This window comes from Epinephelus lanceolatus, chromosome 15, assembly GCF_041903045.1.
Source record: "Epinephelus lanceolatus isolate andai-2023 chromosome 15, ASM4190304v1, whole genome shotgun sequence".
Taxonomy (NCBI): domain Eukaryota; kingdom Metazoa; phylum Chordata; class Actinopteri; order Perciformes; family Serranidae; genus Epinephelus; species Epinephelus lanceolatus.
In genome coordinates this window covers 31135518-31156653 of record NC_135748.1, presented here as the reverse complement: position 1 = coordinate 31156653, position 21136 = coordinate 31135518, and the positions used below count along the sequence as shown (strand labels likewise).

Genomic DNA, 21136 nt, shown 5'->3' with positions numbered 1-21136 from the left:
AACAGGATGGGAGAGTTAAATGATGGCTGACTTGTTAGGAGAGGATATTGGCAATATTATTTTTGGAATAACTCTCAGTGACACACGCTGTCCAGTGGAATCCATGTATAAATGTAGAAAATTCCCCCACTTCCTATGCTATATAAAACATCAGATAACCCTATTGGAATGCCTGAGAAATTCATCATACAAGCTAAAAACAGGCCTGGTTGAAAAGTTCATGGAAAGTTTGGTCTGCGTTGACATAAATCAGTCAGAATCAGGGATGGGCGGACCGATCCGGACCACAGTATTGGTCCCTTAGAGTTGATACATGTAAATGAATCAAACCTTTTGAGTTCTGCTACTTTTAGCAAAGTATGGTGTCAGTTTCTCTGTGACAGTACACAGTACATTCACGTTTGACAGCTAGGGCCCTGATTCTGTCTAATTCATCTACCATTTTTTCCCCCACAGTAATGAGCATCTAGTTCCTAAAATGTTCAGGCAGAGGGTACTTGCTGTAGCTCTGGTTGAGGGTGAGAGGTTGTCAGTAAATAGTTTGTTGGGCACAGGGAAATGGAGATCTGTGTGGGTACATGAGAGTCAGAAATAGAGGGTGGATCACGGGGCGTACCACCAGTTGGTCCCGGAGCTTTGCATCCATGATCAGGGCTTGATGCTAACTTTTTTCCCCAAGGAGCACATGTGCTCGTAAGTTGAAAAAGTAAGGAGCGCACAAAGAACTTTAGGGGCACAATGTAAATTGATCAAATAATGTGTTTTCCGTAATAAACGTGATGCAAATAGACATTTACAAGCAAAATTATTTAATGAATTTGTATACAAAATGTACAGAAAGGTAAAATCATCAAGTTTTGAAAAAGTATTGCAATTTAATTTTGTCTTTAATGTTATTATCTCATATATATATATTATCTTTGCAATATGATTATCTTATATAATGTTATTACTATCCTAAAACATTCTCCAGGTCCTCTGAAACTCTGCAGGACTTATTTCCACCCTGCCCAGCAGTGGTACCATGGCGAACGGTCCCTAACTGTGGGGAGAACGGAGCAGGCTTCCCCGGAGGTCCACCACTTTTCCCGGTCCCTCTTCTCCGCCACACTTTGACTTATTCCCACCCAGTCGACAGCCTGGCCGTGGAGAACGGTCCCTAACTGCGGGGAGAACGGAGCAGGCTTCCCCGGAGGTCCGCCGCTTAACCCGGTCCGTCTCCTCCACACTTTGACTTATTTCCACCCTGCCGACAGTGGCTTGGAAAACCGCCCATAACCGTGTCACACGGGGAAGAGGGAAGGCAGCTGGAGTTCCTCCAACATTTGCGGTTAGATTATCATATTTTTTATTGACAATAATATAGGCTGCTTCGGCTGATTTTTTTATGCGCACATGTGCCCCTAAATATTTTTTATAGTTCGCACACACCTATTTTTAGTCACAAATGCGAGTGAAACGCTCGCACTGTCGAGCCCTGATGATGAACGTTTCCAGGCATATTTTAGGATGACTCAGGGGCAGTTTGACAACCTGCTGTTTATTGTCGGGCCTATAGCTCTGGGTATCCACCAACCGCTACCATCAGTTTCTCCTCCATTGTTTACCAACTGTAAACTTGTTGTCGTGACCACCACAGAAGGCCCGTCTCTCAAATCATCTGATTGTAAAATGGCAAAAAAGATGACGAAAAAGTGGTGACATGGGGCGCTTTCACTTGAGGGGGTTCGAAGTGCTCTGGCAAAAACACCAGGCATCTTGAGCGCAGAAACGCCAGGTGTGTCGCAACACAAAAACAGCAAGCAAAAAGTTTCATTCTCATTCAAGAACAATTACAAAAAGCCGCCTCCAGCTGCTAAAATGCTTTCTGTGTAATCAAGGCCTAGCGCTGCACACCCCACAAAATGTCTCTTCAATGCATCACCAGCATCATGTATGAGTTTACATTAATTAAGATTTACTTAATTATATTAATTATATTAAGCATCCCACTTGTAGGTAGGTTGACTAACATCAATACGATGTTACAGAAATGTCTTGCAAGGGCAGGTGGCAGACATCCCAGTTACCTCTGCAGCTTTGTGCTACATTCATGTTTTGTTGGAATAATCAGAAAAATCAGTTCCCGATTATATATCTCTCCTGAATTGTTCCTTTTGCTCTTTGTTATCAATGTGTCATTGAAACGCTCCAAGCAACAACATACATAAAACTAGGGATGCACAACATTGGATTTTCTGCCGATATCCGATATGCCAATATATAACAACTTATTTGGCCGATAACCAATACCGATATATCACCTTTTTCCCCCAGCTATATTCAGTGATACAATGCTTTAAAGTGTATGTAACAGTCATTCATTGTGCAAAATAAGAAGCACGTTGGCCGATTCCGATAGTTCATTTTAAAGCCGATATTGGCCGATACCGATGACGTGCCGATATTATCGTGCATCCCTACATACAACACATCTTCCTTGTAGCGTCCCTGTTGTTTCCACGTAACAACTTAAAGCTCATGAACACACCAAAGTTGAAAGAACGAACATCTGAGGAGTACATGAATACAACATTGGCCTTGGCTGTCAGAGGTCTGAACTCGAGTCCAATTCAACTGTTTCTCATTCACTCATCATAGCAGGCAGTGTGAGCAGTTACAACAGCAAGTGGGAAAAATCAGGAATTCATGAGAACTCGATCATTCGCCGGGCTGATGCAGAACATAATGGACACCAAAAAGAGTCATTCAGAAAGATTTGTTGGGTCATTTTTGCCCATCACCAGTCAGAATATAACAACCTAAGAGTGAACTTTATCATGTCTGGAAAGGCCACATAGACACAAACACTGCCCATTTAAAGCACTGCATGAATATGCAATAGACATTTAATCGGTTATGGGATTCATTATGCCTGGGGCTAAAAGCAAGTGGCATAACAATAACAACACATTCATTCGTCTCGTCACACACACTCAAACTCACACACACAGGATGACTATTTGTTGTACATTCAGGATGAAGAACATAAAACTTTAAAGTTGTCAATTTCAATGCGCACACTGAGAATCCCTTCAGCTGACAGGTCAATGGGAGCAAAGACATCAGCCGACCGTCTTATACTTGCACAGTAATTTTCAGTTCTGCTTCATTTTATTGTCACATTGTCCCATATGGATGGGACTTGGATTTTTACAACAGGTTTAAAAAGTTCCCAAAACAGCCACCTCTGGTTACAAGCAGTAACGGGACCGACCGAAACACTTCTCTAAATTAAGCCCTTCTGAGAAAAGTGTATTTGTGTCTTCTCCCCCAGCTTGTTTAGAGCCATCTGGCTCGGTGTAAACACAGGCCGCGAGACTTTCCACCATATTTCTCTCAACCAGTTATTTCCATTTACATCAAAGGGCTCCGAGTGTGGAAGTGCACACTCTGGGAGAAGACTGGCGAAAGAGAAGCTCAGCGTGCCTGTGTAGTGATGCAGTGAAAACCAGCGAGAGGAATATCAGCATCGTCCATCTGACTCAGCCAAACACCGAAGCAGGGGAGAAACTGAGACAAATGTAGTAGGACGAAAATAGAAAAAAGGACAGAGAGGCTGAATGATGAAAGGGAAGAAAAACACAGGGTACATCCCGGTTCCCTTCATCATCTCCTCATTTCCCTTCCTCGCCTAGTTCCTCCCACTTAGGAAACAAGGAAGGGAAGGAAGGGAGGGGGGAATCAAGGAAACACGAATCATCTGAATTGACGTCAGTAACTGATCAGACACTAAATGTGCATGACTTGAATCTGCCTTTATCAATTTGTTTTCACTTATAAAGGCATTATCGAATCATTTCAGATTATGATGAAGCCTCATAATGTGTGATAACAGTTTAGTGGCCTTGCCATTTTGTACCAAATGAAAATAGCATTACAACCACAGTCTGTTCTTCAGTCTATTCTGGCTGATGCAGTGATTGATCGCTGCACTATCCCAGTTTGGAAATGATGCCAAGAGACAATTACTGTGACAAGCAAGAAAGCTGTAGTTTGTGGGTAGGGATGTCACTTTTGGTTAATTTTGCTTTCAATAGCCTGACACACATCAACTGGTAACTAATCAGCTAATTAAAAAAAATGTAAAACACAAGTGACTTGAAATACAGAGACCCTTCAGTCCGGCGCTCCATAAACTAAGCAAGGTTTGTGAGCACTGCGTTTTAAAGCACCATCCATTTAGAGGTGGTCAAACTTGAATATTTTATGATGTAACGTTAAATGTCTTCCTGGTGACTTTGCTAACACCTGCGCTGAGATGTGAAAACATAGTGCCATCCTCCGATCTTCACTGGTTAGCTAGCCTCGGCCAGTCTGCACCGCGCACCACCTGGTTTGGTTGCGAGCTAACTAGCAACGCCACTTATTGGGTTGCTGCAGAACAGAGCAGCAACCCTCCGTTCTCCCTCCATGTAGCCCTACTGAGGAAACAGCTTCATTTTGAGCCTCAAAACCACTTTAGCATTGTTTACTATGTTAACACCACTAGCCCTGTTGACACTGTTAATGGTGCTAACAGAGCTAGTTGTGTTAACATAGGCTAGTTAACAATGCTAAAGGTGCTTTATTGCTCAAAATTGAGCCGCTTACCCATCGAGGCGACCTGGGGGGGACACTGGAGGGTGGGCACAATGTTTCCAGAGCAATGCTGCTGGGTTAAACGGTAATCAATGAATGAGCGGTGCCGCTATCAAGCTTCCACTTGAACTGGGTGGTGTGCAGTGCAGAAAACTGAGGAGTAGCAGAATTAAGCCTTAGAGCGACATGCGTAACTGATCAAAAATATTCTTGGCGGTTAACTGATTATCACTTAAAAAGTATTTTGCCGCTGAATTATGGTCTTTTCATAAAACTGGGCTGTCTACGCAACAGGAAGACACAAATACTTTTGAAATTGGTGCTACATGACCAGAGAAACAGCGTCAAAGGGCTGTGGTATTTGCTTTTGCCCAGAAGAAAGAAGAAGAAAGCCTACGACTACCTGGATGCACAATGCCGCACCGCACCAATAAATGTTCCCGGTGGTGGGAGATGTAATGCAAACTCGTACGTATTACAGGTAAACAGTAAGCTGAAACATTTGAGGGTAGAAAAAGGCAACACAGTAACATAATCCTGGTTCATATTTAATCAGAGCTGCTCAGTTTTACCACTTGACCTCAGTTTTCACAGTGCAGGAAACAGTATGTCGCCCACTTCCTGTTTACAAACTCTCGCTATTTCAGCTAAAGTGGGATTTATACTTGTGTGTCGGCTCGATGCAGACCCTACGCACTCCATTACAACTCACAAGTTTCACCGACAAAACAATTGTCTTACACTAAACAGGTTTTCCAAACAAATATAACATGCTAACATTATTAGCACAAGCCTATGGCGTTTTGTATTGTATAAATTAGCCTAGTGAATAACTGAGATTTCCTCTGCTCATATAAAGCCAGGATAAATCACACACAAGACTTAAAATGCTATTTTTGTGGAGGCCTTATTGTCTTCATAAATTATTGTTTGTCTTATCTGTGAAATTAAAATAAATAAAAGCTTTGTTTCCTCTGAGGGAAATGGTTTCAGCTTACAAAAATAGACAGGAGGCCTGCGTCGCCGCAACGCATAGATCATTGACCTGAGTTCAAACTGAGTTCTCTCAGTTTGAGAGAGAAAGAGAGAGGGGTGTGTCTGTGTCTTGATCCCCTTCTATAATCTTTGTGTCTATAGTGGCGGTATGGGTGGCAGGCAATACACATTTTGCATCATCTGGTGGAGTTTCACTAGGAGGGGAGCAGGGAGATCTGGGTACTGGTTTCATGGAGGGAAGTTTATCTTAGTTCATTTACACATACTGCCCACATTGTAATGATACAAAGCTGGTTGAAAATCTGTGAATTGCCCCCTTAACTGTTGACGTCTCTGTTTGTGATACAAGCAAGGTCTGTTGTAAAAAGAATGAAAAGAAAATCTTTATTATTCCACCTGGGTTGTTGACAATATTTGTCTATCCACATCAGTAATTTAACATAACTGCAGTGTGGTGGTTTCAATGCAGCATACAATTACTGACACCTTTTCAACAGGGAATACGCTATCTCTCTGATAAAAGACTTCTGCCTGGAGTACACTTGTGTATCCTCCATCTAAGCGACTCTGAACACAAATAAGGTAAATGGAACGTCCTTAAAGACTGATCATTTCAGGAGCGCAGCGATATGAAATAACAGAATTAAGATGCACCCACGGAGGGAGAGAGGGACACACACAATGAGGGAGAGCAAACAAACAACACACATCCACTCGGAAAACACAAAACAGACCATGACATGATTCACATTCTGCTCTGTCCAGATGACACACATGCAAAGGAACATGTGCACACAGCTGGTGCAGAGACCACATCACTGAGGTCACACTGGCAGCATCCACTATAACCATTGTTTGTCAGAGAAACGGCCTGGGCTAACCAGACTGTAGCTGATCACAGGACTACATTTCCCATTATGCCACTGCAGAAATCCAATCGTGGGAATGGAATTTATCATGCATGCATTCTACATTCAAAGACAGAGGAAATAATGTTCAATTTAACAGCTGTTAATAGAATCAATTATGTTTAACACTAGACATTTTATATGTTCTACTAAGGTTAAATATCCATAACAAAGTAGCGCATAGGAACTATTTTGTTTGTTTGTGATTTCTGGAATACATCATGGAAACTTAGGTAAACAAGGGGAAAACATGACGACTCTACACAGGAAGAGTTTCAAGGGTTGTAAACCAATGCCTTCCTGTGCTGAGGTTTTCAAATTGAACTCCCATTCTACAAACAGCAATGCAAAGAACAGTTAACGTTTTTCCACTTATTCAAGATGCTTCATTTGCCTCTTAAATGACACTGGAAACACACCACACTAGTAAATGCAAATGTTTTCGTGCAAACAAGATGTGTTTATCATAAAGCAATTACAAAGCTGGATACCTGCGGACGTCATCTACATGCTAAGTACATCTTTTTGGTGATGGTGGTGGAAAAAAATTTGATACAGCATCGTATCGCAATATGCTGCATGGCAATATTGTATCAATATACAGAAATAAATTATTATTATTGCAAATACAAATTAAACTTTTAGCCTGCTAGACTAATAATCATATCATAGAAAAATAATTATACCGGTATTATCGTGAACAATATAGCACACCCCTAAGATCTGGTGATTCCTATCCCTTGTTTTGGTAGCAAAATGATTTGTTCCAACTCATATGCAGCACAGATTTACCATCTCTTTTTCCACTTTTTTGAGATGTTATGTTGAAAATAATCCACCAAATCAACTGAATCCTTGAAGCAAAATGACCATTTGTAAATCAGTTAGTCATGCCGCGTTACCCTGAATTCGTGAAGAAATCTTTGCAAACAGATTCACTGATTGATTGGGGATCAAGACATTAGCCCCTTTTACACTGCCATATTTTCCACGAATGTTGGGCCATTTTGCCAGCAAGCTGCGAGCGTTTAGACACAGAGCCGGATTGGCGAGTTGATCCAAGGTGCCCAATTTTCTGCCTTGTAGGATAGTCATATTGGTGGAACCCTTTTAGTTTAAAAAGAATAAGGCGGCCTTCCGCCACGGGAGGGGCTGTTGAAGACTTGTGGGAAGAGCTGTTGATGACGCCCCACGTGCGAGCCACTGGTGGTGGATAAACAGGAAACAGCTGATAGCAGGAATTAGCGAGCAGCTAGTAGCAAGAGGGAAACGCAAACCTGACAGACACTGTAAAGATGAGCAACTGGGGAGACAAGGAATTGCGCGCCCTCCTTGTCCTTGCAAACAAAGAGGCCATTAACTGTCAGATGACAGGACGGTGAAGGACGTTATGAGAGAAGGACTGACCAGCTGCGGCTTGCCTCGGAGTACGTCACTGTTTACGTCACACACTGAGCTACACGTTTTGTTACTTGCTCACGCCCCCCATTGCCCCGAAAAAGGCGCATTCTGTATAAACAAAAGTAGGTAGGCGGCATTTTGCTGCACTACCTGATTTTGTTTTTATACTGCCAATGCTGAAAAAAGACTGATTGGGCTTTCCTGCAAATTTGCACAATTCCTATTTAAAAAGGGCTATTGATTTAGAAACTCTCACAGTATAATCCAAGTCTAATTTATCCAGTTGTATGCTCAGTTCTTCACAAATACATACATTATCACAAACTGAAAAGGGAAACTAGGCAATTCTCTCTTTTATTTTAGCGAAAATGCATGTTTGGGAAGTACTGATCATACAACTGGATAAATTAGACTTAGATTATACTGTACAAGTTGTGTTAGAATTTCTAAATGGATGTTTTGATATAGTTTTGCTGCAGTTTAACATGTTCCCCGATCCATCAATAAATCAACAAGTCTGCCATTTTCCATGGAGGCATGCAAGAAAAACAGTTTCCACAAGCATTTAAGGTAACGCAGCATGACTAACTGATTTACACATGGTCATTTGGTGGGTAAAGTCTTCCTTTAATCTCAACTGAAACCACAAAGCATGAGTACTGTACAGGAGACTTGCGGTGCCACCCATGCCTCACGATGTCACATCCTCCCTGGCAGGACGCAGCTTCCTGCTCCTCACCCCCCTTGTCCTCATCATCCCCCATGAAAGCCCAACAAAGAGCAAACAAAACAGTAAACCAACACAGCCTTGTAAAACACACATAGACACACACCGCATGCACACAAACACACATATTAACACACTCACATTCCATAGCAGGGTGCTCTAACACACCCTCTAGAGTTTTGTTCTTTGATGTGAGTGTGGGAAAGCTCAGGGGAATGGTCTTAGTGGGGGAGGGAGAGAGAAAGGGAGAGGGGGGGAGGGGAAAGGAGGGAGAGGAGTGTATACATGAGAGCAACCCGATGAGACGTGAGAGATAGGCGGGGAGCTGGGGGGGTCACAGTTGAAGCTTACCCCCGAAACACCGAGAGGTCAGGGTGTTTAAACAGGGGATGGAGGCATGTGGGCATTCACACACACACACACACACACACACACACTACATGCTAATTAACACAAGTGACACAGGAAAGGATTTTAAAGTGGCACAAAGAAAGACACATTAAGTAAGTCTGAGGAAGAGCAGCAAATACGAGAGAGCAAGGGAAGCACATCAGCAACGTAACCGACAGAAGTGCTGCTGAAAATAACTTTTCTACGTTTCAGAGCAGACCTGAATTATCTGACTGTGCACCGCACTGTTCTAAAAGGATTTTACATGCCCTGAGGTTATGGAATTTGTTAATAAAATTCAGTGTAAACTTTCAGTCCAAATAAAAGCGCATAATTCAGCCAGCGGTATTTAGTGGCAGTGTGGCTAATGAGCAGTACTTAACATCAATCCAACAAATACAATAATCTCTTTGCTGCTTTAAGGTAGAAGCAGAAAAGAAGGGGAAGAGAGGAGTAAAAGAGGGAGAAGGAGAGCAGAGGAGAGGAAAGGCTGAAGGCTCATATGAAAGAATCTCTTTTGGCTGCTGCGTCGACGTCTCCAGGCTGGTTGTGCCTTGGCAGAGCATCTGTGCCTGTGTGTGTACGTGTATGCATGTTTGCATGCATGCACCGCAGTGCAGCAGCTAAACAGAGGTTACTTTATATAAAAGCTGGTCCCTGGTTGTGCCCTGAGGTCTCTGTAATCTCGCTCTCTGTCACACACACTTGCACATAAGCACGCCGGAGTGCAACACACACACACAAGCATGCGCAAAACCCGGAGCTCTGAGGTCTCAGTAATCACACCGAGTCTCTGTCTAAAGAGCGACTCAGTTCGCCTTCAAAACACACTGCCACACTCCACCTCTCATTAAACCCGGTGACCTCCTCCAGATAGAGACACTGAGAGAGAAAGCGAGAGAGAGAGAGAGAGAGAGAGAGAGAGTTTGTGTGTGTGTGGCCCTCTGCATTAATAATATGTGCATTCAAACATGACCCCGAGCCCCCAGCCACCCGCCCAATTAACTGTCGTCGACTGTAGTAAAAAGCACCAAAAAAAGCACACACAGATACACACTGTGCCTGATGCTAAATTTTGCGTGCGAGTGCACACACACACACACGCCCCACACAAATAAACAGACGACCGCCAGACCCCAACTACGTTAATGCTGTGTCTTTTTTGCAAATCAGTGTTTCGTATCCCATTAATCTATTCATGGTGCACAATAAAACGTCCTTTCATCTGTCTTTTCATCCGTCTTTCTGTGACTCGTTGATCCATATCTATACATTTATTTAACAACGGTATCTGCTCATCTCTGCATCCATCCATCCTATCAAGCACTGTTACTATCTGGCATCATCTGTGCCTCTCAGCTCTGCCCAGGGCGATCCCTCTGATTTCAGGGAAAAATTGAATTACACGGCGGGCGGAGAAAAGGAGGCGGGCTGTAATTAGTTACAACATAGAGTGTGGGGTGGTGGTGGTGGGGGTGTGCAGGAAGGGAGTCAGTGTCTGAGCCAAAAGTGCTCTCACTCAAAGAAAAACCTTCACAGAGGGCAAAGAAAAGAGCCGGAGAAGAAGCGAGAGACAGACAGATGGAGGGAGATTGAGGAGAAAACAAAGGCCCCCTTTCAAAGTTCTCTGAGTAACAGCTTACTCTGCTGACATCATCAAAGTGAGACGCGGTTCCACAAGAATCGGGGAATTCCCGTGTTCCTGCCACCTCCTTCCGTCTTTAAGAGCCTCTAAGTGGCTTACATTTCCACTCTTTTCATGTGCTGATATCAGATGCAGCGCGAGAGCGAGACAATGGCTGCCCACTCTGTCCCGGTCCATCACTGACTATGCTTTCAACTGGCCTTTTTTAATTAGACACAAGCATTTCCCCCTTCACTTCCTTTTCCTCACCTTTGGTGCTGCATTATTGACTGCACTCCTAAAAGACGTCAAATAAGGACAACTCTGGGGTTCTTGCACCAATGTCAATCAGACACTTCAGCATTTGCACTCAGATTTTCATTATTCTGTACAGTCTTTGAAGGCAAACACTGGCGTAGAGACTTGAGACTTGTGTGAGACAGGTAATTAACTTTAAAAATGTCACAATACTGCAGTTGAAAGAATGGACCGACATGATGCAGTCATGTGCTGGTGGATAGCTACAACATCCTTAGTTTTAGAAGTCAGGGGCCAGCTGCATGAAGCACTTTGGGTTAAGATTTTCCTTTAAATCCAAATTTCCTTTAGAAAATCAGTTGCACAAAACATCCTCAAGTCTTCTCCTTAAGGTTTCCTTCAGTTTTTCTCCTTATCTTGGTCTTACACTCAAGGAATTGCTTAAAATTTGTTTAACTGTTGCACAGAGGACCGCATCTTAACCGCAACATGGCTGAGTTTAAGGCGATCAATGAGGAAAATGAAGGCATCCCAAGAGGAGTGTTTCATGACTGGGAGAACCCCATGACACCCTTAATGATTTTGCACTACAAATTTGAGCGGAGGTCAATTTATGAGTTGTCTTAAGTTGGATCACTCTTTCTAATGCCCCCACCCATCTGCTGAACACCATGGTGAACTTCCTGTCCCAGCAAGAGAAGGGTGAGATAGTAATAACAGGTAGGCTATTACAAGCTTAAGTGCAACCAAACAAATGGTCTCCATGGAAACAGGAGAATTATTCTGCTGTAAAATCTCTTTCAGTGCAGTAAATGCCTTAACGTGTTTCCTTAACTAAGGAAACCTTTTAAGAAATTGTGTGCAACACCCTTAAGGAATTTCCTCAGCTAAGGGAAAACCGAAACTTAAGGTGCTTTGTGCAACCGGCCCCAGCTCCTCAACTTCCGGAGAATCCATGCTTTCACCTGTATCACCACATAATAAAGAATTACTAGCATGATGTGTGGGTTCCTTATCTTAAAGGGACAGTACACCCCTAAATCAAGAATTACATATTTTTCCTCTTACCTGTCGTGCTATTTTTCAGTTCAAATTGTTTTAGTGTGAGCTACCAAGAGTGTTGGAGATATTGGCCGTAGAAATGTCTGCCTTCTCTTCAATATAATGGCACTAGATGGCACTCAGCTTGTGGTGCTCAAAAAATACATTTGAAAAACTCAACAGCAATGTCTCTTTGCAGTAATCATGACCCGGTTACTCAAGATAATCCACAGACCTTGTCGTGAGCAGTTTCATGTAGGAACTATTTTCTTTTTACCGAACTACACCCTGCCAACTGTATCACTGCGCAGAAGGAAGTGTGCATCTACTCATTGACGTGAGGCTCGTGCAAATCTAATCATTAATGGTGTCCTCCTTAGCTGTAACGTTAGCTAGCTCAGTGGTGCTATAGGCGAGCTAGCAGTAGTTGTAGCAGTAGTGCCTACAGAAAACTGCTCACAACAAGGTCTGTGGATTATCTTGAGTAACTGGGTCATGATTTCTGGAAAGAGACATTGCTGTTGAGTTTTCAAATGTATTTTCTGGCACTTTAAGAACCAGAAGCTGAGTGCCATCTAGTTCCATTATATTAGAGAGAAGGCAGACATCTCTACGGCTGACATCTCCAACACTTTGCAGCTCACACTAGAACAATCTAGACTGATGAATAGCACTACAGGTAAGAGGAAAGATATGTATTTATGATTCCTGGTGAACTCCCCATAATTTGATTTTTATAATTAACTGTAATAAACAGGATCCAATGGCCATCTTAGTGGTATAAGAAAATCTTTAAAAATACAAAATGGGATTTGGAAGAGATTTGCTGGTTTTTTTTACAGAATAAATAAATAGTGAATTAATTTCTTGCTAAATCATTCAGGCCACAAACATCATGTAAGCATGTGCAACCAGCTTGTAATTAAAGTGATGGGAACTACAGTGAAACACATCAGAGCAGCCACCAGGCCACATGTTAATAATACAATAATACAGAATATGATGGGATGGGACTGACCCTGGATGCATTGCAGTGAGCCGTCCTCTGCCCGGATGGTGAACGTCTCCCCCGGGTTCACCTGCACCAGGATCACCTGTACCAACAACACGTACGGACAAGGAAAATCCCACAATTAGAAAGCACACATCAGATTAATTGATGGAAACAAGGGTAAAAAAATCTGTCATGCGTAATCATAACCATACATCCATATTCAACAATCACAAAAACAGGACAGACTCTGTGCTGGGCAGCCAATAGGCTTGCAGAGGTGACATAACACACAATAAGCATTGGATCCCAGAGTAGGGCGGACACAGAGTTCACACACATATGAATGAGGTGTTAGATAAGCTAATGGTGAGACAATGCTGCTGTCTCACACACCCTGATCTGAGAAAAGCCTTTCTCTCTCAACCACACTGACTGGTCGGAAACCACTAAAACCAGTACGCACAAACATTACATGCACTGAGTGATGCGTATATCACAATTAACCGTACACGCAGGTGAACACGCACAGATGAAGCCATAAGATGTGACACAGTTTTGATTCCCTACTGTTTCTGCTGAATATGCCGGAAGGGAGTGTGCATGCACCTTACCGTCATATTCTCCGCATACAGATTGTTGAGAGTGTACACATGGCTGTAGACATGAAACAGGTGACCCTCCATTACACACACGCGCACACGTATTCACGCACACATGCATGCACACGCGAGCACAGCCCCGTCTATGCTCTACAGGTGTGCCGTCGTAAAATCCTCATATCCTGCGTCCCTCCTGTAGTGTCTGCATGCTCTCCCATCTCAGCGCTAACCTGCTCCTCTCCCTCAGACACACACACACACACGCCCGCACACACACACACACTTCCTGCTCTGTCTGCTGCAGCGGCTGCTGTTGCTATGGGAACCTCAGCATAGTACAGGGCGACCCATGTTTCCCAAGGACTGAGAAAACCCCCATATCAAACCATGTGGGTGGCTGTGTGAGGTGTGAGTGTGTATATGTATGTGTTATGTATAAACTTACACAAGCCAGCATCACAGTGTGTGTACAACAGTCATGTAGCAATATTTATGTGTTGATAGAGTGATGGCTGATGATGTTACCCCTAAAATACGCAATATATGTAATAAATACCAAAGTATAGTTTTTGCAGTTTTAAGTTTAACCCCTTTTATATTTTGTTGCAAAATGCACTAGCATATACAACAATCTGACTTTGGTTGCACAGCATTTTCCTCTTTTGGCAGGCTACAAAACATTAATGTAACCCTTTGCAGCCCGAGCAAATTGCCTTGTCTGTCAAAAACAAAAAAGAAAGAAAAGAAAGAAAGCAATGAGCAATTAAAGAAGAAATGACCCAAAGAAATTTGCAAGAAATTAGTAAAAACAGAAAATTTCAAACAAAAAATTAGTAAAAAACAAAAAAAAAAAGAAAGACAGTTAAAAAAAAAACACAAAACAATAAAACAAAAAAAAAGGAAATGACCTGGGAAGGTGCTTAAAAATTATAATAATTCTGTACCATAATTTTAAATATTGAATAATTATTATAATAAATACAGTTTTTCCCAAGCTATTTTCTTTTTCCCTAGTTTTTTTTTAATGTTGTTTTTAAAAGAAATTGCACTAATTTGCTAAGAGTATAATTATTATTATATTAATTAGTGTGATTAAAAAAACTTAGTAAACTTAGTAAAAAATGTCTCACAAATTGCAAAAAAAAAAGTTTTTGAAAATTATTATTTTTTTAAAACTAGGGGGAAAAAGAAAATAGCTAGGGAAAAACTATATAATTATTATCATTACATATTAAAATTTTAGTACAGAATTATTATAATTTTTAAGCACCTTTTCAAAGGCATCTCCTTGTTTTTTGTTTTTGTTTGTTTTTAACTTTCTTTCTTTTTTTTAAACAAATAGTCTTGTCTGGTATTTTCTCTTTTTACTAATTTCTTGCAAATTTTTTTGGGGGGTCGTTTCTTCTTTCATCAAGACATCAAGCCAATTTCAGGTTTTTGAGTGTTAAATAAATGTGTTGCAGTCCGCCGAAGAAGGAAAATGTGTTGCAGCCAAAGTCAGATTGTTGTATATGCTAGTGCATTTTGCAACAAGATATAAAGGGGTTTAAACTTGAAACTGAAAAAAACGATGCTGTATTACCTATTTATAACTTGATGTGCAGTGCATGTATTCATTTTTTAATAAAATCAGAGAATCAAATTGTCAGCTGACTGCATCAGTGTGAATGTAGCCATTATGAACTGTAACAGCTCTCAAGGGTTAAGCTGAGAAACTGATTTTTTCCTCGTTAAGGGTCATTTTATTTTGCTGTTACAGTTCAAAACGTCTACATTCACAATGCAAGCTGTCGTGCTGAATATGGATTTATAGCTTTTTATTTATTTATCGCAGTCCTGAAGTGACCAGCATGCACAAAAGAACAATTACAAAGACGTCACTTGCAAAAGTAAACACAGCGGCCAATGAAGTCAGTGTTTACAGTCTCATTTATAAGGTGATGCGTAGTGAAAGCCAGGGAATTCACGAGCAGACAATAACAAGGACAAGGATTTTTAATCACGGCTTTTTGTGGAGCGATGGCTACAACATGTGTTCCGACGTGTGTTGGAGCCAGGAGTGGTGGGGTCATGATGTGAATGGCTTCACTGAAAGTGAGTGACTCCCGCCAGCACATTCTGTGACAAATGTTGATCTAGAGTGATGTAAAAGCCAAATGAATTCCACTATGACTGGTCAGACTGAGGTCCCACTGCATCAAAGAAACAGACCTGCATTTGAATTAGGACCACATGTGAAAGTGACCCAAACCAGAGCTGAAAAGATCATACTGTGAACAGATCTGAGTCACATATGAGCAAAAAATATATGACAAACGATCAGATTTGGTGAGTGAGTGAACACAGCCAATGTTACTGTAATTCAACTTTACCCTCTGGCATTTTATGGAAAGGGTGTAAAAAAAAAACAATGAGTTTTGGCAGGCACCATTTATGGAGAGCCAACGTGATTAGAGAAAGCATCCAAGTTCTGTTTCAGAAGTAATAACGTCTAATTCAAAATCACTGACATTTTAAATCATGGATTTTAGTAAAAAACAAAAAATCCAGGCATGTAGTTCATGTCATTTGTCCAAATTAATCCTGCATTTTTTATTGTTTATTTCAATAGTTCTTTTTCAGCAGCTTTTAACACACCATTTCCAAATTGCCCAATCCGCCATGAATTAAACGGCATTAATTGGACATAGATTGGCTTGATATGGGAACGGACAGGAAGAGTGGAATGTTGGAAACATTTTTCAGATCACAACTTAGAAGCTGGTACAAGACATTAGATGAGAGTGAGGGTAAGGAATTGATAATAACTCGAAGGGCTCAACTCCATTATGTGAAGATGGGTGCTTAATTCTCAGACGGAAAAATCAAAAACCTTGAGAGGAACAGCCGTCCAGTTGAGTGAAATATTCTTATAGTAGCTGTGACATAATGAAGTGCAAACAATGGAGCCAATAGATAGTTCTGAATGGAACAGAATATCAACTTCCTACTGGCTTATTAAACGTGCTGCCTTCAATTGAAACTCATGAGCTTTTGGTTACCACATTTAAAGTCATAGATATGCTTGGCATTCAAGTGGTTAATTCGTGAGAACACGGCTACTAGGCAACAGCAACATTGATTTTTTAACATGTTGCGATACGCTGAGCATCACGATAAAATATTGTACGATATATTGTGATTTATCACCTTTTTTCACCTGCACATTATTTCCCCGGAAGAAAACTTTTTTCAACATCTGTTTTCAGTCTGATCATCTCACTTCAGTCATTTTATCTGCAGCAAAATTTATGTTGTGGATTAAAAAAATTAATTGATTTTCTTAGTCAGATAGGCTACCTAAAGTTTTTGTATTTGTAATACTAATAATGTATATCAGTGGTTCCCAACTGTTGGGTCGCAGTTGAAAAGTGGGTCACGGGTCCATTCTGAACGGACCGCAAGTGAATTGCAAACATGTCGTGTTTACAAAAACACACTTTATTTACACTTTAAGTACACTGAATTTCAGGCACAGAGCTTTTATTTTGAAGTGCCGTTTTCAGACAGCTACGTAACAAAAACAGCAAATTAGCCTAAGTAATTATGGTGCTAAGGAGAAATTTTGATTCCGTGACTGGACCAGTTGGGAACCACTTGATAATAAGAAAATCCATACTCGGCACTGTGTGACGATTTGATATTGCCACACAAAAACATCCCGATACTTTGCTGTTTCGATTTTTTTACGCCACCGCTGCTTACAAGGTCGTGATACCACAAGAAGAGGGTGTTCATGTGGACTCTTATTGTGAACACCTGAAGTATGACTCCATATTAAGGCAGCAGTAGCCAAAATAAAGCGCCATATTCTACAGAGCCTCCTGTTGGCTACATTATTGAACTTATAGTATGTCACAGGGGAAAAACTGTTACGACTGTCTGAATACTACCAAATCAATATTTGTTTTCAGATTCACAAAGTGTTCAAATTCTAATTTTTGTCTGAATATGGACGGTAAAACCCAGGAACAAGTTTCACTTTTGCAGCATGGAAAATGAAAGAAACCCTCAATGAGAAATTCCACTGAGTCACAGCCAGCTTTAATGTGATGGTGACACTTTGGCTCGTTATAAGATCTTCTCCATCATGCGTACCGCATTTCTTTAAACGCTAAATATTGTAGAACAATAAGCTGTCGCACCCTAACAATGACTCGGATGTCTTTGCTTGCACGCACTGATGGAACACACAGACACAGATAAACATACATAAACTGGTGTAGGCAGGTTGACACAGATAGGCAGACAGGAAAACTGATAGACAAAAAGCAGACACACAAGTATGTGCTCAGACTCAACAGAGACGCTCGGTGCCCACGCACACGCCAAAAAAGGGTAAAAGAAACACACACAGCGTAAGACAGACCGAGAAACAAACAAATACACACAAACACGGATGCACACGCACGCAGCGGAGTCAAATCTATATAATCATCGGTCTAGAGCCCTGATTCCACACTGGGAACCAAGTTTAAACTGCAGGGTGTTACAATAAAAAGAGCTCCCTAACTGCTGCGTGTTACAGCCAAAACCCTCCCTAACTGTTATGTGTCGCAGCCAAAACACTCCCACCATGCTTCCTCTGGGCTGAGGGAACAAACCGGGGACGATGCATAAACATCATTATCATCATCTCTCATCAAGCAAAAGCACACAGTGTGAAAATGCATCTGTGACAGCACGTTAAGACCCAGGTCAATTAACTGTGATGCTTTTAATTACATCAATCACTTCCTCTTGCCTGCCCAGAGCTCGGGTGGGGCTTTGTTCTCTGAAGGTGATCCAGTTGGCTCTGCGGCTTCTGATAAGATCACTCAGCCTCAGAGACGCAGTTGAATCTTTTTCTGAAGCAGTTTAAACTAAGGCCTGGGATCCATCAATGGAGCTAGTTAAATGCTGCATCTCTCGGACTGAATGATCCCTGTGTATGTGCCCGCATACGTCTGTGTTTATTCTTGTTCCTGTTACATGACGAACGCTTTCCTGTAACAGCTTGGCAGCTGTTCATTACCTGTGGCAACAACCAATGTGACGAAATGACAACAAAGAGAAGCGCCTGCATGGCTGTTTGATGTGTGCTCTTGCATGCTACAGGAATGTCGAAAAAAAGTGGATGCATTTGTGTGTTCATTCTGCAGGGATGACTGAAAGCAAACGACAGAGATGTGTGTGTGTGTGAGTCTGCATGAGTGTTTACCTGCTGTGCTGCGTCACCGTTAACCATGTGAGGCATTAGAGGGACCTCCCCGTTCAGGAGGGGGGGCGGAGCCAAGTCCAGTGGAATCTGGTCTGTCATCATCATTGTGACGTACATTCATGGAGAAATTCACTGAACTGCCCTACCTGGGAAAGTACAGAGAGGGAGAGAATGAGGAACAGGGGATGTCAGTATTGTTGAGTTATTTACAGACACAGGGACTAAAAAAAACAGACATGAAACTATTTTTAACATAGAAAGTGAAAACTACATCAGGTTTTTCCAAGTGCTGGTTTAAAACGGTCAAACAAGATTCCAGAGCGTAAAAACCCTGTAAATGATGAGAAAAAAAAGGAAAAGCGATTTTTACTTTCTGCTGCAGTTGACCATATTTAAAACTTCCATCCAAAGGTATACAATATGTTTTTAATGTTGGACATATTTCAAATTCCAAAAAGTCGAAACCCTCTTTTTTTTTTTAAAGAAAGAGTTTAACATTTTGGATATAGCCGAAAGTTACTATAAGATTGACAAAGCAGGAGCCAATTGGCTTAGCCTGGCATGGCTCTATCAACATTAAGGGTGTAGTGATACATCGATCTGGATCCATCCATCCATCCATCCATCCATCCATCCATCTTCCGCTTATCCAGGGTTGGGTCACAGGTGCAGCAGGCCAAACAAAGCACCCCAAACGTCCCTCTCCCCCCAGCAACGCTTTCCAGCTCCTCCTGAGGGACCCCAAGGCGTTCCCAGGCCATTTGAGATATGTAATCCCTCCAGTGTGTTCTGGGTCTGCCCAAGGGCCTCCTACCAGTGGGACATGCCCGGAACACCTCTAACGGGAGGCGCCCAGGAGGCATCCTAATCAGATGCCCGAACTACCTCAACTGACCCCTTTTCGACCCCTCTGAGCTCCCTCCGGATGTCCAAGCTCCTTACCCTATCTCTGAGTCTGAGCCCAGCCACCCCACACAGGAAACTCATTTTGGCCGCTTTCATCTGTGATCTCATTCTTTCAGTCACTACCCAGAGCTCATGACCATAGGTGAGGGCTGGAAACAGTAAATCGAAAGCTTTGCCTTCTGGCTCAGCTCTCTCTTCACCACAACGGTCCGGTGCAGTGCCCGCACCACTGCGGAGGCCACACCAAACCGCCGATACATCTCACGCTCCATTTTACCCTCACTCATGAACAAGACCCCGAGATATTCCTAGAATGGCGAAGGCATGACCCACCCGAGTCAGCCCTACTCTGCCTCTGATTTGCCTAGCCTCACATTCTTACACTAACCCTAACCTAATCACTCCTTTTGCCTCAACTTCACCAATCCAACCACCAAAGGCAACAAGTGCCAACAAATAATAGGGAGAGTAGGGCGGGTCGTTACTATGCCATCCTAGGACACGCAAATTTGCATCCTAAACGAACATACATGAGAGCTAACTCTCAACAAGAAAGCAAATAAACAATCTACAATGACATACGAGGCCAGAATATGCCAAACCTGATTTAGTCCAGCCTACCAGTGTGTTTCCATCAGTGTTTATCATGCAATTTCCTCATCAACAAAACAATTTTCCACTCCATATGAGCATGAAATTCTCTTTGCATTGTCGAGAAGCATTTATTCAATTTGTCAGTTTCCACTGGGTTTACCGTAGCTATGTAGTTTCCATCCCAATTTGGGCAGAAACTTGGATCGAGTAACAGAGGTGTACGTGAAACATGACAGGTAGAGATGTGAACATTGGATTTACACATTACAAGATTAAGCTACATGAAGGGGAATCCAAACGGTTTACTCTAAGACAGGTGCACACAGCGAGAGAGAGACTGGAAAGATAATTGCTCCCGTCAACAACGGTAAGAAAGATAACCTTATGTAATGAACAAGAGGAAAGAAAATAGAAAGAGACAGAGGACATGACATGATTTCAGTGTTTCAAACAGATTAGTACTCTCCTAATATGCTGTCTTTTCCTCTTACACTGGCTTTGTGCAGGTGTATCAGCTTTGATAAAATATAACAAGTCACATCATGTCAATATGAAAGAAAAAAGATGAAAGAGGCAGAGGAAAACAGAGATGAGAGTGAGAGACTAATTCAAAGCGCCTCATCATCAACAAAAGTCTTGTAAAATACAGGAGGGATCACAGCGAATATCCTGTTTGGAGGATTAATAAAAAAGAGAAACAGTGGATGAATAAGGTCTTAGTTTGATAGGTGAATGGAGATTACTGCACCTGCTGTTAGCTTTGTTAATACAGCACACGGCATATCCCATACAAACTTGCAAACACACTGCAAGAATAGGACGTCTTCCGAGGCTTTCTG

At 42.0% G+C, this 21136-nt stretch overlaps 1 protein-coding gene across 2 annotated transcripts in view; it reads right to left on the bottom strand.

Annotated features, from left to right (window-relative positions):
• Positions 1–21136, bottom strand: part of fndc3ba (fibronectin type III domain containing 3Ba) — a 146720-nt gene that overhangs the window by 95478 nt on the left and 30106 nt on the right. Inside the window, exons 2-3 of one of the 2 annotated variants that reach the window (XM_033613234.2) lie at positions 18798–18943; positions 12984–13059 (exon numbers count right to left, since the gene is read on the bottom strand). In XM_033613234.2, coding sequence (XP_033469125.2) covers positions 12984–13059; positions 18798–18914 — 193 coding nt within the window. In that variant the 5' untranslated portion in view covers positions 18915–18943. Of the gene's footprint in view, positions 1–12983; positions 13060–13570; positions 13830–18797; positions 18944–21136 lie in introns of those variants that run through there. The other variant, XM_078175182.1, reaches the window with a different exon arrangement.